The sequence below is a fragment of the Lepisosteus platostomus genome, chromosome 4, assembly GCF_059453375.1.
Source record: "Lepisosteus platostomus isolate fLepPlt1 chromosome 4, fLepPlt1.hap1, whole genome shotgun sequence".
NCBI lineage: Eukaryota > Metazoa > Chordata > Actinopteri > Semionotiformes > Lepisosteidae > Lepisosteus > Lepisosteus platostomus.
Window position 1 is genome coordinate 10,448,566 of NC_142614.1, and position 16,373 is coordinate 10,464,938.

At 48.6% G+C, this 16,373-nt stretch overlaps 1 protein-coding gene and 1 long non-coding RNA gene across 5 annotated transcripts; one reads left to right on the forward strand and one right to left on the reverse strand.

Annotated features, from left to right (window-relative positions):
• Positions 1 to 2: 2 nt before the first annotated feature.
• Positions 3 to 15,837, reverse strand: LOC148672539 (uncharacterized). 3 transcript variants are annotated; one of them, XM_088628374.1, is made up of 13 exons: positions 15,758 to 15,837; positions 12,842 to 13,647; positions 12,181 to 12,292; positions 11,769 to 11,835; positions 10,880 to 11,055; positions 10,268 to 10,378; positions 9,574 to 9,691; positions 7,996 to 8,068; positions 7,220 to 7,324; positions 6,529 to 6,600; positions 5,937 to 6,018; positions 4,724 to 4,792; positions 3 to 1,075 (listed from the first exon to the last, which is right to left on the reverse strand). In XM_088628374.1, the coding sequence occupies exons 2-13, from the start codon at positions 13,634 to 13,636 to the stop codon at positions 780 to 782; spliced, it is 2,076 nt and encodes a 691-aa protein (XP_088484500.1). In that variant the 5' UTR covers positions 13,637 to 13,647; positions 15,758 to 15,837; the 3' UTR covers positions 3 to 779. The 3 variants fall into 3 exon arrangements, with proteins under 3 accessions (XP_088484500.1, XP_088484498.1, XP_088484499.1); XM_088628372.1 differs by lacking the exon at positions 15,758 to 15,837 and adding an exon at positions 15,064 to 15,413 and having other exon boundaries at positions 12,842 to 13,879; XM_088628373.1 differs by lacking the exon at positions 15,758 to 15,837 and adding an exon at positions 15,064 to 15,406.
• LOC148672540 (uncharacterized) lies at positions 7,600 to 11,582 on the forward strand. 2 transcript variants are annotated; one of them, XR_015935821.1, is made up of 5 exons: positions 7,600 to 8,094; positions 8,349 to 8,450; positions 9,665 to 9,773; positions 10,104 to 10,402; positions 11,274 to 11,582. It is a non-coding gene; the product is annotated as an uncharacterized LOC148672540 (long non-coding RNA). The 2 variants fall into 2 exon arrangements; XR_015935820.1 differs by having other exon boundaries at positions 9,665 to 10,402.
• Positions 15,838 to 16,373: the final 536 nt, after the last annotated feature.

The window sequence follows — 16,373 nt, forward strand, 5'->3', positions numbered from 1 at the left end:
CATGTGGTACACTGAACTGGTATTAACAGTCTCCTATTAACACTATGAACATGTGGTACACTGAACTGGTATTAACAGTCTGCTATTAACACTTGAATGCATATGCTACACTGAACTGGTATTACCAGTCTCCTATTAACACTGTGAATACATGTGGTACACTGAACTGGTATTAATTTCCAGTGAACATGCTGAATGCTGTAATGTCACACAGTAAATTCAAATTGATGCAATTTCCTACTCATCACGTAGTACACCTGTAATAAACAGTTTCCTGTTAACATTGGAATACACATTACACATTGCACTCATGTTAAGTTATATCCTGTTACAATGAACTAGTATTAAGTGATTTAACATTTTGAACCACAAACAGAACAAAAGCCTATTTACAATGACCTGACAGGTGAGCAAGTGCTGACTGAAGAGGCTATGAATCTCTTACCTGTGTCACCATAAGATTAGAGGTGACCCAGTCTGCCACAGGTGGCGCTGTTGTGCAGTAGCCCCCGGGGTATCTGAACTGTCTGAACCCCACCCAACCCTAGTGACGATGATCAACTGTGCACCACCTCTTGGACACTCCCCGTCTCAGTGGACTGCAGTGGCACAACCATCTCAGAAAGCCCACGTGCTTGTCTTACATATTTTTTTAGATACAGTCTTTGTAAAGTCAGAGTATTATACGAATCAATGAAGTAATCTTTTGAATTACCCTCTGAAGGGCCTGGCTCGTACACTGTGACTGCTATGTGCTAGAAGGGCTTCCAGAGAGACCTTCAGTCTTCCTCACACAGAAAGAGTACAATCTCTCCCTCCTCCTCCAGCTCTGCTCCTTCTTGTTCGGGCTCCTCTGAGCTGAAGGTATTCAGCCCAGCCTTCCTGCCCCTCAGTATGTCCACAGTGCCTCGTGAGTCCCCCCTCTCATGTCCCACTCCTCTCTCCACTGCAACGCTCACTTCATTCTTCCCTCGTTTCTCCGGTGGGCGCGCACTGTTGTCAGCCTCTGTCCCACCAGCCACCTCGCCACCCAGCTCGGGCACCTCCTGGTCTTGGGGACTCTTCGGTGCCAGTGCTGTCAGGGGTAAACATGGAGATGAGGCACTGGGGTCAGGTCACTGTGTGCCAGTGCTGTCAGGGGTAAACATGGAGATGAGGCACTGGGGTCAGGTCACTGTGTGCCAGTGCTGTCAGGGGTAAACATGGAGATGAGGCACTGGGGTCAGGTCACTGTGTGCCAGTGCTGTCAGGGGTAAACATGGAGATGAGGCACTGGGGTCAGGTCACTGTGTGCCAGTGCTGTCAGGGGTAAACATGGAGATGAGGCACTGGGGTCAGGTCACTGTGTGCCAGTGCTGTCAGGGGTAAACATGGAGATGAGGCACTGGGGTCAGGTCACTGTGTGCTGTGTGGCTGTAGGGGTAAACATGGAGGTGTGGCACTGGGGTCAGGTCACTGTGTGCCAGTGCTGTCAGGGGTAAACACTGAGGTGTGCACTGGGGTCAGGTCACTGTGTGCCAGTGCTGTCAGGGGTAAACACTGAGGTGTGCACTGGGGTCAGGTCGTGGTGTGCAGGAGAGCTAATCATCTGATTCTCGAAAACGACTGATACTCTCATTTCTTCCCAGTTTCCCAAGTCAGCTGGAGTCCATGTGCACAGGAAGTGGCTTATTCGCAAATGTCAAGTGAAATAATTAAGAAACAATTCTCTGTAAAGTTTCCTACACTCTTCCATGATCCTGTGATCATAGCTAGAGTAATTCCGCCCACATGCTGCTTGATGATTGACTCGTTACTCCTGATCTGTAAACTCATTAAGGCTGAGCCTGCTGCTGGTAAATGCACAGGTGTGGTGAGCCTGCAGGTTACAGCAGGCTGCTACTTATTTTTATCATAATGTATCCCTGAAACAAATATACTTCTAGCTTACCAGCAGAGAAGGGGATTAACTCACGAATTTCTGTACTGTTACTTTGAAGCATAAAGACATTTCCCCAGTTTTTTCTTTAGCTGAACAGTCTTTTGTCACAGATATCACTTGATACTTAAATAATTGTGAAAGCGAAACAACTTTAAGGGTTTCTCTTCTAAAAACTTGTGTCTAAACATAGAAATACATCAAGTTATTGGTAAAAAAAGTAGTTTGCACAGTCCAGTCATCAATGTTGGTGGGTGCCAGGTGCAAGCTGTCTAGCCAAGACGCTGCAGTTCCCTGATCCTCAGATAAATGAACAACAAATGAGCTAGACGGGTCGAATGGCTTCTCGGCTTGTGAGCTCTTGGTAAAACAGGGAAAGCCTTGGAAAGAACCACATTTTACTCTGTTTCAACATTTTGCATTTTGCAGAACAGTCAGAACCAGAAAAGCATTTTGCAATATTCTCTGCCTGCCACCCCACAGCCTCATAGTGAACAGCCCAGAACATGAGGCAGAAAACACAAATGACTTCTGCCACCTAGAGGAACTTTGTAACACTGCACAAGTCTCACAGTGACGCTATGCAGAACATTACAAGAACCCATTAAGAGCACAGGAGTACAAGAAAACAGGCAGTAGCAGCAACCTGGTAAATTCAACAATACACTGTAGTATACATAATAAGGGGCATTTGTAGATTAAAAATGTGTATTTATATAATCATAAGTTGCATTTGTAGATTTAATATGTGTATTTATATAATCACAAGTTTTAAACAGAACAGTAAATTGCAGAAATTCTAAACAATGTTAAAACTACTCACTGTTCTTGGGTTCACTCAGCCTTCCTTTGCAAAGTCGTTGCTGTAAACCTGCTACCAGCTCACACTAATCCAGAGCTGCTGCAATCTCCTGCTCCAGGGACAGAACATCCCACACCAGGGCTCTGTCTCCAGGTTTAGAGCTGCCCACAAACAGGACACACGTCTTCTCTTCAGACACAGTCGTCCTCAGGGCTCTTTTCTATCTTAGGAAGAACCTTGCTCCCCTAATGCCACTGTTGCACAGTCCTGCACACTAGTGGTTCTCAGTCCTGGTCCTGTAGGAGCCTCCCTGTGTCTGCTGGGCTCCATTCCAACTGGGCCCTTAATCACCAGTGCTAACCACTGCCAGTAAATGATCAGTTTGCTACTTTAGATCTTTTCTGCCCTCAGTCTTTGGTTTAGAGAATACCCCAATTAAAGTACATGATTTACAACAAGGGGGGCAGCGTAGCATTGTTGGTAAGTCTCTGGACTCACAACTGGTGGGCTGTGGGTTCAGAGACTACTGTTGTACCTGGAGTGAGGTACTTTACTCCATTGCTGGGACTGGATTCCCATCCAGGTGGTGTCATGTGTCTTCTGATCGCTTCACATTTGGAATACTGAGTCCAATTTTGGTCACCGTGTTGCAGAAAAGATATTGCTGCTCTGGGACTTAAGGGAAAGTCCTACAGTACCTGGACAGGGTGCAGGTCAGGAAAGGACTGGACAGGGTGAAGGAACTGAACGATCTAGGTCCCGAAGAGAGAGAATTTCAAGGGGACCAAATCCCACTCAGCTTTTTAAGAGCTAAAAGCAAATTGAAAAAAACAAACTCAAATATAAAATGGAAATCAATCTGTGATGTGATGAGGAACTCGGCTGGAGCACAAACCAGCAGGCACAGTGTTGCTCCAGGACCAGAGCAGGCTGCGCTTCTTCTCCCTGATTGTTTCTCTCAGTGTGCAGAGAATTTTCTTCTTACTTCAGTCAGTTGAGCTTAACATGTTCACACCAGATACGGAGTGAGAATATAGTCTTCTGGAAATGCTACCAGTCGTTGCTGCCTTCTTTTCCCAATCTGCCTTCTTCTCTGGAGCCACACGGTTTAAATTTCATGCAAAAATGTGTCAACTTACTTCGAGTCTACCAACTTCTTCTTTTCAACTACAACCTCCTCCCGTGGGACTCGTCTGACAAGTGTCTTTGCTGTTTGGGAACACAGTCTCAGCAACATGTTTTCACAGGTCCCGTTTCCAATAAACTGTGACCAGTTGGCTGAACAAGCATCCTCATATACTCTTTCATCTCCAGCAGTGGCAGTATTCTCTCCTGCTGTACTCAGTTTGGCCCTCATTACTCTCATCGTTCTCCCTGATGTCCGCAACTTCTGCTTGCCCCTGGCTTATGTGTCCCTCACACTTTTAACGATAACAAACTTCTCCAAGAAACCATCTTGTCCACTTCCTCCTGTTTTTCTTCCAACCCTGAGCTACTGTACACTTCCAGTCCCTGCCAGCGTTCCCTAGTGATGGTATTCTAAGAGTTTAACCCACTCACACTCCTTATGTCCCCACATGACCTCAGCATTACAGTTCCAGTCAAGTGCAACGTCACCATAAAAATCTAAAGACTTCACCTCCACAGGAAGTACTTGCTATGGCTTACCGAACTTGATTTGAATAGAAATCAGATTTTTTTCATGGTAATCTGATCTACTACTCTTGTGTGTGTGCACTGTACAGTGTTGCCTCTACCTTGGTGTCAAAGCATGGGACGCTGCAAAATGGGGACCCAGTCTTATCCACCTGGGATGGCTAGGTCAAGGCCTCCTCCTATTTTACACAACCCTCCCTGACAGAAAGGTGCCGTAGAGTAAGTGTGTTAGAATTTACCCTGAGTAGCTCTACGAGGTTAATGTACAAATATACATGACTGTGAGCACATGGTTCCTCCCTGTGTGCCCGGCTGCATAGCCCTTTCACATCCTGAACAAATCTCACCTTTGCGTTTCCTGTATTTTCCCTGGCGCTTCCTGACAGGACTTCCTTCTATGATCATATACAGGCACTCTGGAAAACAAACAGCAGCAGAACACAGTCCTGACCTCTGCTTCACGATTAGCAGAAGGCCCCAGGCTAAGCCACAGCGAGGCACCAAGGCCCATTCTCTCAGCTGTGAGGAGAGAACTGTTGCATTCAGCCCAAACAGAATGGGGTGCCGGCATCCCTGCTGTTCACCAGGGCCCACACTCTACCCTCCACAGCTCTAAGAACTACCAGCACGTCTGCTGCTGTAGTTCTCCCTTTGGTCCTTACATGGACCAAGCCACCGTGCTCCACGGTGCTCCGGTTTCACTGGATAGCAGCCTGTGCAGTTACAGAGCTATGTCGGAAAGTCATTGGTGCTGATCTTTCGGCCCTGTCGCTTATGAGTTTTGTGTAAAGCATATTCCATTGGAGTGGACTCTTCACACCCCCTGAATTCCAATTACTCCCCTCGGAACACAGACACAGATCTTCCAATCTAAAAATAAATAGATTTCAGCTCTCATTTACTGTATACTTGTGCCAATAACCTTGCTTAAAAAAATATTGTTTAGTGTATTGTTTGTGGGTTTTCTTTATATTGTCTGCTGCTGTAAAGCAAATTGCTTCCTGGGGATAGTAAAGACTCTCTGGTAACAGCGACCATGCTCTGCAGCAGCTCATCTCCTTCCGGTTGTCAGGCGTTTGTGTCTCAAGTCACAGGCATCATAGAACTATCACCCTTCTGCTCTGTAAGGCTTCTCCTGGCAGAGCAGAAAACCTGGTGTCCTCTCATGTACACCTGTGTATCAGTGATGTGAGCCCTATGAGCTAAGACACTTCTAGGCCTAATTAATGAGAGAAATCCGATTGTTAAACCCTGAAAATATTAAGTAAAGAGCTCTACATCAAACCTCCAAGACTAGGTAGAGGGCACTTGTCTGCTCTTAGTTACTGCCCTTAGTCTTTAGAAAGATCATTTTAAATTTTTATCTGATATGCTGCCATAGTCAATGCCTATAAGAAACACGTGTCGCGGGGTACTGTGGCAGCACAGTGACCAGCTGAGTCTGTCTGAGACCACAACAAAACTGGTAATCTTTCAGAAAAGTCAAGAATTTCCTAGGGAACAAGCTGAAAGGCAAATGTTCAGAGGACTACAGACAGCACACTGTGGCTTCTGTGGTACCTTCCAAATCACTGTCTTCCGCTGAGCCCTTCTCGTCGCCAGGGTGGTATCGATTCTTGAACCCGAACACAGTTGTCCGCTTCTGGAGGACACAGGAAAAGGGCCTGTCAGCTGGATGGTATCCAGCTCCAGTGCCTTACACACACACCTTCCTTCTGTGTTTTACACACTCTTCTCCAGTCTTTTACAGACACTCTTCTCCAGTGTAGTTTAGGCACACATTGTCCAAAGTTTTACACGCACACCCTCTTTCAGTACATTTTACACACACAGTCCTCCAGCACGTATTACACACACTCTTCTCTAGTGTATTTTACAAACACGTCCTCTTCTCCAGTGTGTTTTACACACACATTTCCCTTCTCCACTGTGTTTTATACACAAATTTCCCTTCTCTGGTGTGTTTTATACACACACACACCCTTCTGCAGGTCTGGTAAAATCTGGTTCAGCACTGTGATCAGGGAGGGATTAAATTTGTCACTTCACCACTGTCGAGCAGCACTGCAGCAAATGGTCAAGCAAAGAAAGCACTAGATTTGAAGAGAGTGGGAGTGAGAGACAGAGTGGAATGGACTGCGTGCGACTCTACCTTAACGGACAGCTTCTGGGCCTTTTTTGCCATATCCAGCGCTCCGACGATCTTCTTCTTCATTTGTGGTTTCTACGGAAGAGAGCCGTTAAGAGTGTCGGCATATCGCAGTGCACCAAGCAATTCCTGTCCGAGAGCTAGACACAGAAATCTTTCAATCAGGTTGCCCAGCTCTGTCTCCCAAGTCACAATCCAGTCCTGAAACCTCAGTCAGCATACAGACAAAGCATGTTAATGTCCCGCAATTAGTAAACTGAGCAAGCTAATAAAGTCCTTCAGAATGCAGCTGGAATGATAACCACAAGACACTGTAACTGTGCAGGTCTGGTTAAATCTTCCCTCCTAACAGTGTTCCTTGAGTTTAAGCCTGTCATATAAAGCAGCTGAACACAACGTGGTCAACATCCCAGTTAAGGGAAAAAGATGTCTTACTTAACATTATGTTAAACTTAAGATACAAGTTAAGCTATTGACACACTAAGGTCTCTGACAGGTGATGTGTTGAAGAAGAGTACTGTAGCAGCAAGTCTGCTGCTATAGAGTTCATTAATGATCTGTGGTTTGGGGTATAATAACAGAAAATTGCAAGTTCCAAATAAGAATAGAAACTGACAAACATCTGAAAGGCTGGGTCTCTTAAGAGCACAGTTACCAGTTCCTGTGGTGAAGAAATGAAGTACTGCATACTCACAGCCCCACTGATGTCTGGGTTGAATTTCTGGAATGCCCTCACCATGGGCTCGGGTACCCAGGCACGGCTGACTGGGTCACTGAAGTATGTCACATGGTAGTGGGACTGCACAGCAGACAGCATTAATCGACAAACAGGCCTGCACCAGCAGCTCAGAACCAGTCTGAAACCGTCCAGCGCACTTTCAGGCACTCTTAAATTCACTGTGCAGACATGCATGTGTGTTGAATGCAGGGGCTAGTTGACCTATGCACCTACTGGCACCCTCCCCAAGCTCATCCCTCTTGAAAATGCCCCAGTGAGCTTCCAAAACTGATACCAATATCGCTGCAAACATCACAGTTCTCCATTTGTACAATTCCAGAGACAAGAAACGGGCAGGAAAGACTGCTGATGACCCCTTCTGCCCAGGGTTCTACCTGTTTCGTAAACTTCCTTCGGGAAGATGCCTTTAGCTTACTAAAACCAGAACTCCCCTTGTGAGATGTGAACATCTTTCTTAGGGTTGTCGTTTTCCTTGACCAAAATTCATAGTTACCTGTGCAGTCTTCATGATGCGTATTGTCGTGCTTGTGTATGGTATACTGTATGTAGACTTTTTTGCAGCACTAACTATCCCAGAGGTTATAGTTCAAGGTGATTCTATATGTCAACAGCGGCCCCTGTGAAACACTGTTATAGCCCTTTCTTTAAAATGTGTAACTTAACAAGGGCTACAGGTGGAGGTTACAGCTACAGGTGGAGGTTACAGGTGGAGAGAAGAACTGTAGCCTCACTGGAGAAATCCTCGAATTCTGAAACTCCATGTAGTCCCCCGTCTCTGGGTCCTTCTCCACCATGGCCGGCCACCTTCACAAAGAGCAACAATTGCCCAGGTAAAGTCATGTATCCATCCATACTGTGCGCTGGCAGGCAGACAGCCAGCACCTGTCATACATACAGCACAGGCCACGTGTCTGAGCTGTTGGTGCAGGTGACATATGGCTTTGTTCAGTAGAGTCTGATAGAGGGGGCAACTGTGCTTCAGAGTTCAACCAGGTCTTTCTTGTGACCAAGCTGTGCCAGGAGAGTAAATATAGTGAGTTAACTATGGTAATGTGTGAAGAGTTACTGTAAGGTGTCTTTACAGGTGTACTGGCCTTCACTGTGGCCATGAGTCATATCTTCAGACTGCTGTTCCAATTCTGAGCCGAGAGAGACCTCTACTGGCCAAACCACAGCCAATCATAAGGTGAGGACTGAGCAATATCCAGAGGCACTACACACACTGCTTGGTGCAGACTGGAAATACCTGAGCTGACACAGTACAGTATCTCGAACACAGTCTGTACTCACACCTGAAAGACCACAGGCCTGAGCAGATTTTGGTTAGTGTGGCGTTAAGCGGGCTGAGAGTGAGTGCCTCTCACCTGAAGGAAAAGCTAGTCCATCTCAGTCACTGATATACCCGGGTGGACTGAAGCTGGGGAGCTGGGGAAAGTGCCTTTGTTCAAAGGGTAAAACAGCAGTGGCCACAGGGACTTGATCCCATAGCCTTCCAATTAGGAACCCAGCGTCCCAGCCATTGAACACTGCCTCACTTTCACACTTGTGCCTGTAAAGCGCATCTCACTCCTGCTCTGTGCCACACTGAAACCTTCAATTCACTTTTACATACTCCGTTAAGTTCAATTAAGCTTTAATTGGACCTAGTTAAGCAACATGGAGCTCTGATGGGAGTTAAAACCAGATACATTATGGGTCCAGAGGGGAGGCCCAGGCTCAGAGGAGACCAAGTTCTTCTCATTTTTAATGAGCAAATATATCTTGTCTGTCTGCTTGTCTTTCTAGCTCCTTACCAGGGGTAATGTCTGTACATGTCTGTCTATGTCTTTCTAGCTCCTTACCAGGGGTAATGTCTGTACATGTCTGTCTGTGTCTTTCTAGCTCCTTACCAGGGGTAATGTCTGTACATGTCTGTCTGTGTCTTTCTAGCTCCTTACCAGGGGTAAAGTCTGTACATGTCTGTCTATGTCTTTCTAGCTCCTTACCAGGGGTAATGTCTGTACATGTATGTCTGTGTCTTTCTAGCTCCTTACCAGGGGTAATGTCTGTACATGTCTATGTCTTTCTAGCTCCTTACCAGGGGTAATGTCTGTACATGTCTATGTCTTTCTAGCTCCTTACCAGGGGTAATGTCTGTACATGTCTGTCTGTGTGTCCTTCTAGCTCCTTACCAGGGGTAATGTCTGTACATGTCTGTGTCTTTCTAGCTCCTTACCAGGGGTAATGTCTGTACATGTCTATGTCTTTCTAGCTCCTTACCAGGGGTAATGTCTGTACATGTCTGTCTGTGTGTCTTTTTAGTTCCTTACCAGGGGTAGCCGAACTGCCGAGCCCACACAATGGAGCCAGGAACCAGGCTGTTAACGACCTCTCTTCTGCCCTCCTCCCATCTTTCTTCAGGGCAGCTGCAGCTCTTGTGTGCTGGGCCTACGGCACACAGAGATAGTGATAGGGAAGCACGCGAGACCTGCTCAGCACTGCAACACAGAGCCGGTGTGAAAAAGTCCTGGTAAAGCAAACCCCGTGACATGTTCTGGTAGGGCAGGCTGACAGTGTGAGGCCTTGCAAAGATCTTTAAGCTGCCACAGCTGTGGCCTGTCCAGCATGACAACCCACTAATTGGGCTTGCTTCCATGGGACTGCTCCAGGAGCAGTCTTTCCCTGGAAGCACCTGCTGGTGCGTTACAGGACAAGAAGTTGGGCAAAATTTCAGTTTTTATCATAAGCTGCTCTAAGACACCTCTCTTTAAAGAGGGATGATCAGTGTGTGGAACAAATTAGTAATGTTTAGCTCCGCCAGGCCACCCTCTCAGCTATCTGCTCTCACGACTTGTCTCAGCTCTTCTCTGAGTGGCAAACACTGCTGCCAGTGCATCACCTCGCCCTGCAAGAGCATTAGGACCCATCAAGTCACTCGTTGGTTCAGTGAAGTCATCGAGGTAGATCGGAAAGCAGGAAGATCCCTGTGTGGCCCCGAGGGCCGTCTGGTCCCCTTTGCCGTACCTGTGTTTTGAGAGCAGGTCCAGTCTTCAGGCAGAGCGGAGAGGTCGACGTCAGAGTTCAGCTGCCTCCACTTCCCACAGCTGGGCCTGCTGCACTGCACCCATGAGCTCCCTGCATCCGCACAGCAGGGCACAGGTGAGTCCAGCAATGACAGCCAAACCTTGCATTCTGCAAATGCAGGCTGAACTGTCTTTCACTCGCTAGGCTGAAGGGGTGACACCTGGCTGTACGGCCTGGGCGTCTGCCCCCAGGCACTGCTGCAAAGGCAGGGGAATGGTGACAGAGGTGGGCTACCTGGGCCGCAATCCCAGGGGACAGATGTCTGGCTCCTGCTTCTAGTGATGTGAGTGGGGGGTGAGTGGGGTTCGACACTGTACAGCACAGTGAGATTGCCGTGAATGTTTGAGCAAACGCTCGGTGTAGGCATGGTAAAATCATGGTAATAGGCACAAATACAGAACAGAATGGTTACAGTTCGTAAGGGTAAGGCTGGTTTTGGAATAAGAAGTGAAACACCGGATAGTCTCACTTTCTCAACCCCCAGCCCTAGCCACTGCACAAGCCCCATCCCCCCAGTTTGAAACAACTCAGCTGGACAACAGTTCAACTCACAGTCCTCCTGACTGGAATCGCTGTCCTCCCCTCCTTCCTCCTCCTCCTGCTCCTTCTTCTGGCTGTGCAGCAGCTCTCCTCTGCGTTGCCCATTTCCTTGCTGAGCATGTCTCTTCTTGTGGCCAGGAGCCAGTCTCACATCGCTGTCCCTGTACTCGGGGCGTTTGTCCTGACCTCTGTGTGACCCCAACAACAGTTGCAGTAAAGCAGAAATTGTATTTACACATTTCTAATCGATAACTGGAATGAATCATTATTCCACCACAGCAAGGGCTGTCATTTTTCTTAACCTGTTATTTTGTATGCCGCATTCTTCCCTGTTCCTTTTGTTAAGTAACTCTATAATTTACTGCACTAAGTGGCCTTGAATAAAGTCTCCTGTTGTCTGATTCAGGGTCGTGGGGGAGCCGGAGCCTATCCAGAGCAGACAGACACAAACTCATACCACTCCAGTCTTCTCAGAGGCCAGTTAACCTACCGGCATCTCTTTGGACTGTGGGAGGAAACCCATGAGAACACGGGGGGAACATACAAACTCCACACAGACGGCAGCCCAGGTCTGGAATTGATTGCAGGGCCCCAGCACCGTGAGGCTGCAATGCTAAACTCTGCAGCGCCATACCAACTAACCATAATAAAGAATAAGACTGTTTTAGGTTCGATGATTAAATTACCTCCTTGCAGAATTCTAGTCACAGTGTGATAAAAGTTTATTGGTCTGTATTCCAGGTCCCGGAGGACTGGTGAGTCTATAGGTCCTCATTCTAGCACAGCTCTTAAAGACCATAATCAGTTCATTATCAGCTTAACTGGGTCAATTCAACAGCTTTTCCCAGCTGTGATGACACTGGATCGGGACCGAGACACCTCTGGGTCCTCGCCTCCTCACCTTTGACTGTCTTCATCGATGCTGGCCTGCAGGAGTTCCACCTCGCTCAGCACAGTCCTGGCATCGTCTGCGGCAAACATACACACACACAGGACACATTCAGGCATACAGCCACCGCCGCATAAGTTTACTGAGGTACTCTGTTTCATGAAAAATATTTTTAATTGGCTTCAAAGGGGCTTACACTGTAAATCCACTGTAACACAGGGCTGGCAAGCTGCCAAAAAGCACTGATAGTCTTCTGCTCTAAAGCAGAGCCAAAACAGACAACTTCATATCAATAGTGAACAGTGCAGGCAGAACCACTTTTCTCACTACAATTCCTAATGTCCTGGTGCTGAAGGTTTGCTATGTGTGATCATACACACCTCACATCAGCAACACCACATGACGCTGACTACTCATCTCTTACCCAGACACTTGTCCAGAGACTTGTCCAGCACCGCCTGGAAGATGGCGTTGTACTGGCTGTCAGACAGAAAGGGGCTGGGACAGCACTCTTCCCAAACTGAGGAGGCCCCATCCTGAAGAAGACAGAGGCTGAGACGTTTGTCTCCAGCTACCTTCTTGATCTTTTGGATGGGCAGCACAGGGAGATTGGAGACAAGAGCCAGGCGGGGCAAAGGCAGACCACAATGAGCATTCCCCCCCCCCTCACCCCTTCTCTAAACCACACTCCTCTCTCACCCCACCCTCCCTCACCCCCTCTCTAACCCACACTCCTCTCTCACCCCCTCTCTAACCCACACTCCTCTCTCACCCCACCCTCTCTCACCCCCTCTCTGACCCACACTCCTCTCTCACCCCCTCTCTAACCCACACTCCTCTCTCACCCCACCCTCCCTCAACCCCTCTCTAACCCACACTCCTCTCTCACCCCCTCTCTAACCCACACTCCTCTCTCACCCCACCCTCCCTCAACCCCTCTCTAACCCACACTCCTCTCTCACCCCCTCTCTAACCCACACTCCTCTCTCACCCCCTCTCTAACCCACACTCCTCTCTCACCCCCACACTCCCTCTAACCCTCTAATTATTATTATTATTATTACTAACCCACACTCCTCTGTTACCTTGCTGTTTTTTGGGGTCCCTGCCCTCTCTTCCCCTGTTGTCCTCCAGACAGGTAGGCCTCTAGGTTTCTCCTCAGGCTCCTGGTCTGACTCCCCAGTTTTCATCTTTGGTTTATTGTTGTCGCTTTTGGGCCGGTCTCCCTCCTTTGCTCCCTCTTTCAGGACAGAGCCCGTCCCTCCGGGCAGTGGCCTGTCTCCGCGCTGGCCGCCCGCTCTGTCCTTCTTCCTCCCGCTCGGCTCTGCGGCTCCCGCTCTCTTGCCTCCGGGCTGCAATCCCGCCCAGCCCTTTCCACCTGTGCAGCCTGCCAGGCTCTCCTTTATCCCAGCTGGGCCTGGCCGCGCAGTGCCCTCCTCCTCTTCCCCCCTGAGGGCCTTCTCCTCCCACCCCTCTCCCCTTCCCGAACCTCCACCGGGGCCTACAGCCTTCCCCTTCCTCCTTCTCTCCCCCCCTGTCCTCCCAGGCCCCAGGAGCTCCCTTGCCTGGCCCTCCAGCCCCGGCACCCTCAGGCTCCGCTCCTCGGGCCTCTTGCCGCCCGCAGCCGCTGACCCGCTCTTCCCCGTCCGAGGAATCGGCCCCTCTCCCAACACCTCTGCGGATTCCTCTCCTGCGCTTCTCCCTGCTCCGATTCCCCGTCCCGGGCTCTCCTCGCCGGCCTTCCGACCCGGCCTTCCTCTCGACCCCGCCGCCTTCTCCCTCTCCCTCACTCCTGCTCCCCTCTCCTCCTGCGGCCCTTTCCCCTGTCCGTCGCCCGGCCCACCCAGGGCGACTGGGGGAGCGAACTTTGGCTTCTTCATCTTCAGCTTCTCTGCACAACACAAAGACATACTGATGGGACATAAACTAGGGACACACACATCTGAAACGGTGTCGTGCTTAAATCCAAGAACGCCGGCTGGACAAGCTGCCGGAGGACTCGCTGTCAGATTTCAGGAATCACTCTTGAAGCACAGGAGGAAGGTGGCAGGCGAGAGCAGGCCTGTTGGCACATGTGCCAGGTTTGATAGTTGGTAGCCAATCGATCCCAAGATCTTGTCCAGCTGTTTCATGAAAGGGCCCAGGATATCGGCTTTAGCAACACATCTGGACAGCTTGATCCACACTCCCACCACCCTTTGTGCAAAGGGTACACACACAGACACTCACACCAGCGCCAGTGTTCCCAGAAGTCAATGAACCTGCCAGCATGGCTTTGGACTGTGGGAGGAAACCCACGCAAACACAGGGAGAACACGCAAACTCCACACAGATAGCAGCCTGGGCCCCAGTGCTACTGGGCTTCAGCGCTAACCACTGCACCACTGTCGCCTTATTTGAGAAAACACAGCAGGTGAGTTCATCAAGACACACTCTCGGGACTCACCCACACCCAAATACACTCTCAAGATTCACACACACACCCCAGACACACTATCAAGACTCACACACACCCACAGACAGACTCTCAAGGACTCACACACTCTTAAGTAACACATTCACGCTTGCAGTCTCACATACACAACCTTGGTCTCAGACACGTGCAGGTCTTTGAATTATGTATGTGTTTTACATAATTTACCCACATTTACTTTAGGGAGTCACTTGAGATTTGTAGTAATTTGGTTTTTGAAAGGTTCTCAACCCGGTTTCCAATATTATTAAACCTCAATGTACAATATTTGGTGGTGGGTCTCATATAAACATTGTTAAAACGTACTGTCAATTTCCTTCCAGACCAGACACCCGAAAAAGGAAAGATTTAAATAATGAAAGCCCCAATTGTCTATGTAATTCACATCGAAGACAGATTGACGATCTGTCTGTTAAATTGCAGTCAAATGTAATCGAATCACATTTTCTGTACGGTGGATAGAAACTGTTGTTTCTTTTACTGAAAACAATGACTTCGGATTTATGAAGTGTATTCATTTAGTTGCGATCTCATCCATTTCTTTACATTTTAAAAGAAAACTAAAGAACCAATGGCGATAAGGTTTGTAAATTGGTTGGGAAAAGCGACTGAAAGTAACATGTTATCCGTTCAAAGAGGGGTATCACATCTTTCAAATAAAAACTCGGGAAAATGTGAACAGAACACAAGCAAATGTAGAATAAATTCATAAAAAAGTCATTGGTCCCAAGTAACACCGGTCGCGGGTACCGTGACGGAAATCCCACAGCTGGACCGGGCCTTGCCTACCCAGGCTGGAACAAGCTTAAAAGAGAAAAAACGCTCCTTTTTTACCTTTTCCTTCGTCCATTCTCCACAAAACCGCCTGGTTTCTGTCGTAACAATTAAAACTCGGAGATGGAGAACACAAAGCTGAACCAAATTCGTCACAAGTTTTAGAGCCGTTTTTTAGGGGCAGCGAGGCGAGGACTCGCGCGGGCAACGGGGTAGGTCTCGCGCGCCTTGCCGCCCTCCGAGCACGCTGGGCCGAGGGCGGTCTCGAGCCAGATCTAAGATCTAAGACAATACGGAATAATACATTGTGTAAAAACACTCTACAAAAGAGCGGTTATATCATGTATGCAAGGGATCAAAAAAATGTCACAGTCCTCGGCTCCTCAGCACTACGGTTTCTCGTTCACTTGCCCTCGCCAACGGAGTCAGTGTAGTTGCGATAGCAGGCGAGTGGCACGTTTACATGGAAATACTGGCATTTATTTCAATGTTATTTCTTTGCACGTAGGCCTGACGTCTGAGGGATATTACTGTATTCTGTTATCGTTGTAAAGAAAGAATATCACAAAGCGGGAGAAAATATACAAGAAATGCTGTTCCAGCTGTTAACGATGTATCATGACGTCAGAAGAGCGCCAGAACGACGACTAAACCACGTTAATCTGTAATGTATTTACCTCAACGAGTGGTGTTTGTGGACACATTCTTACCAGTTATCTTTATGGATGCTGCCAACTGGACTATTCTTATTTACCTGTTCTACCTCCTCGGATTTTATCCAGCACTGGCTGACAACCGGTTCGCTGGTTTCCCGACTCCTGTGCTTCGCGTGTTGCGACAGGATTTGTGCACTCCGGGCGCCTGTGTGTTCAAGGAACGCGATGGAAACGGAGGTCAGTAGCAGCAACACATCACAGTAACTCACTGCTGGTGTTCGCGGGGCTGTGGAAGGGGGTTATGTGCCGCACCTGGTTAAAAAGCTCCGCCGAACCGGGATTAATGGACAAGGGAGGCCGAAACTGCGACAGACCACAGGCCACTCGATTTATTGTGTACGTTGCCTGGGTGGTGCGAGTGGCGCTTACTCCTGGTTAACGCTTCGTGGGAACGTGTGCGCCGTTCGGGCGACACGGGGGCCTGGAGGCGTGAAGTCGGTCCAGCCCGGGCCCGCGGGTGGGAACATCACACGAGAGAGGACTGACCTCTGTCACTCAACCGGCACCTGTGCGCAGGGGACAGTTCTAAAACGCTCCACTGCGGGTGGCGTTATTGTAATAAAATGAAGTGGAGGAGTGAATAACGTTGTATCGAACGAAGGGGGGGGCTTGATTTTGCAAGCATCTAGTCGTGTAGATGCCGCTGCGTGAAGC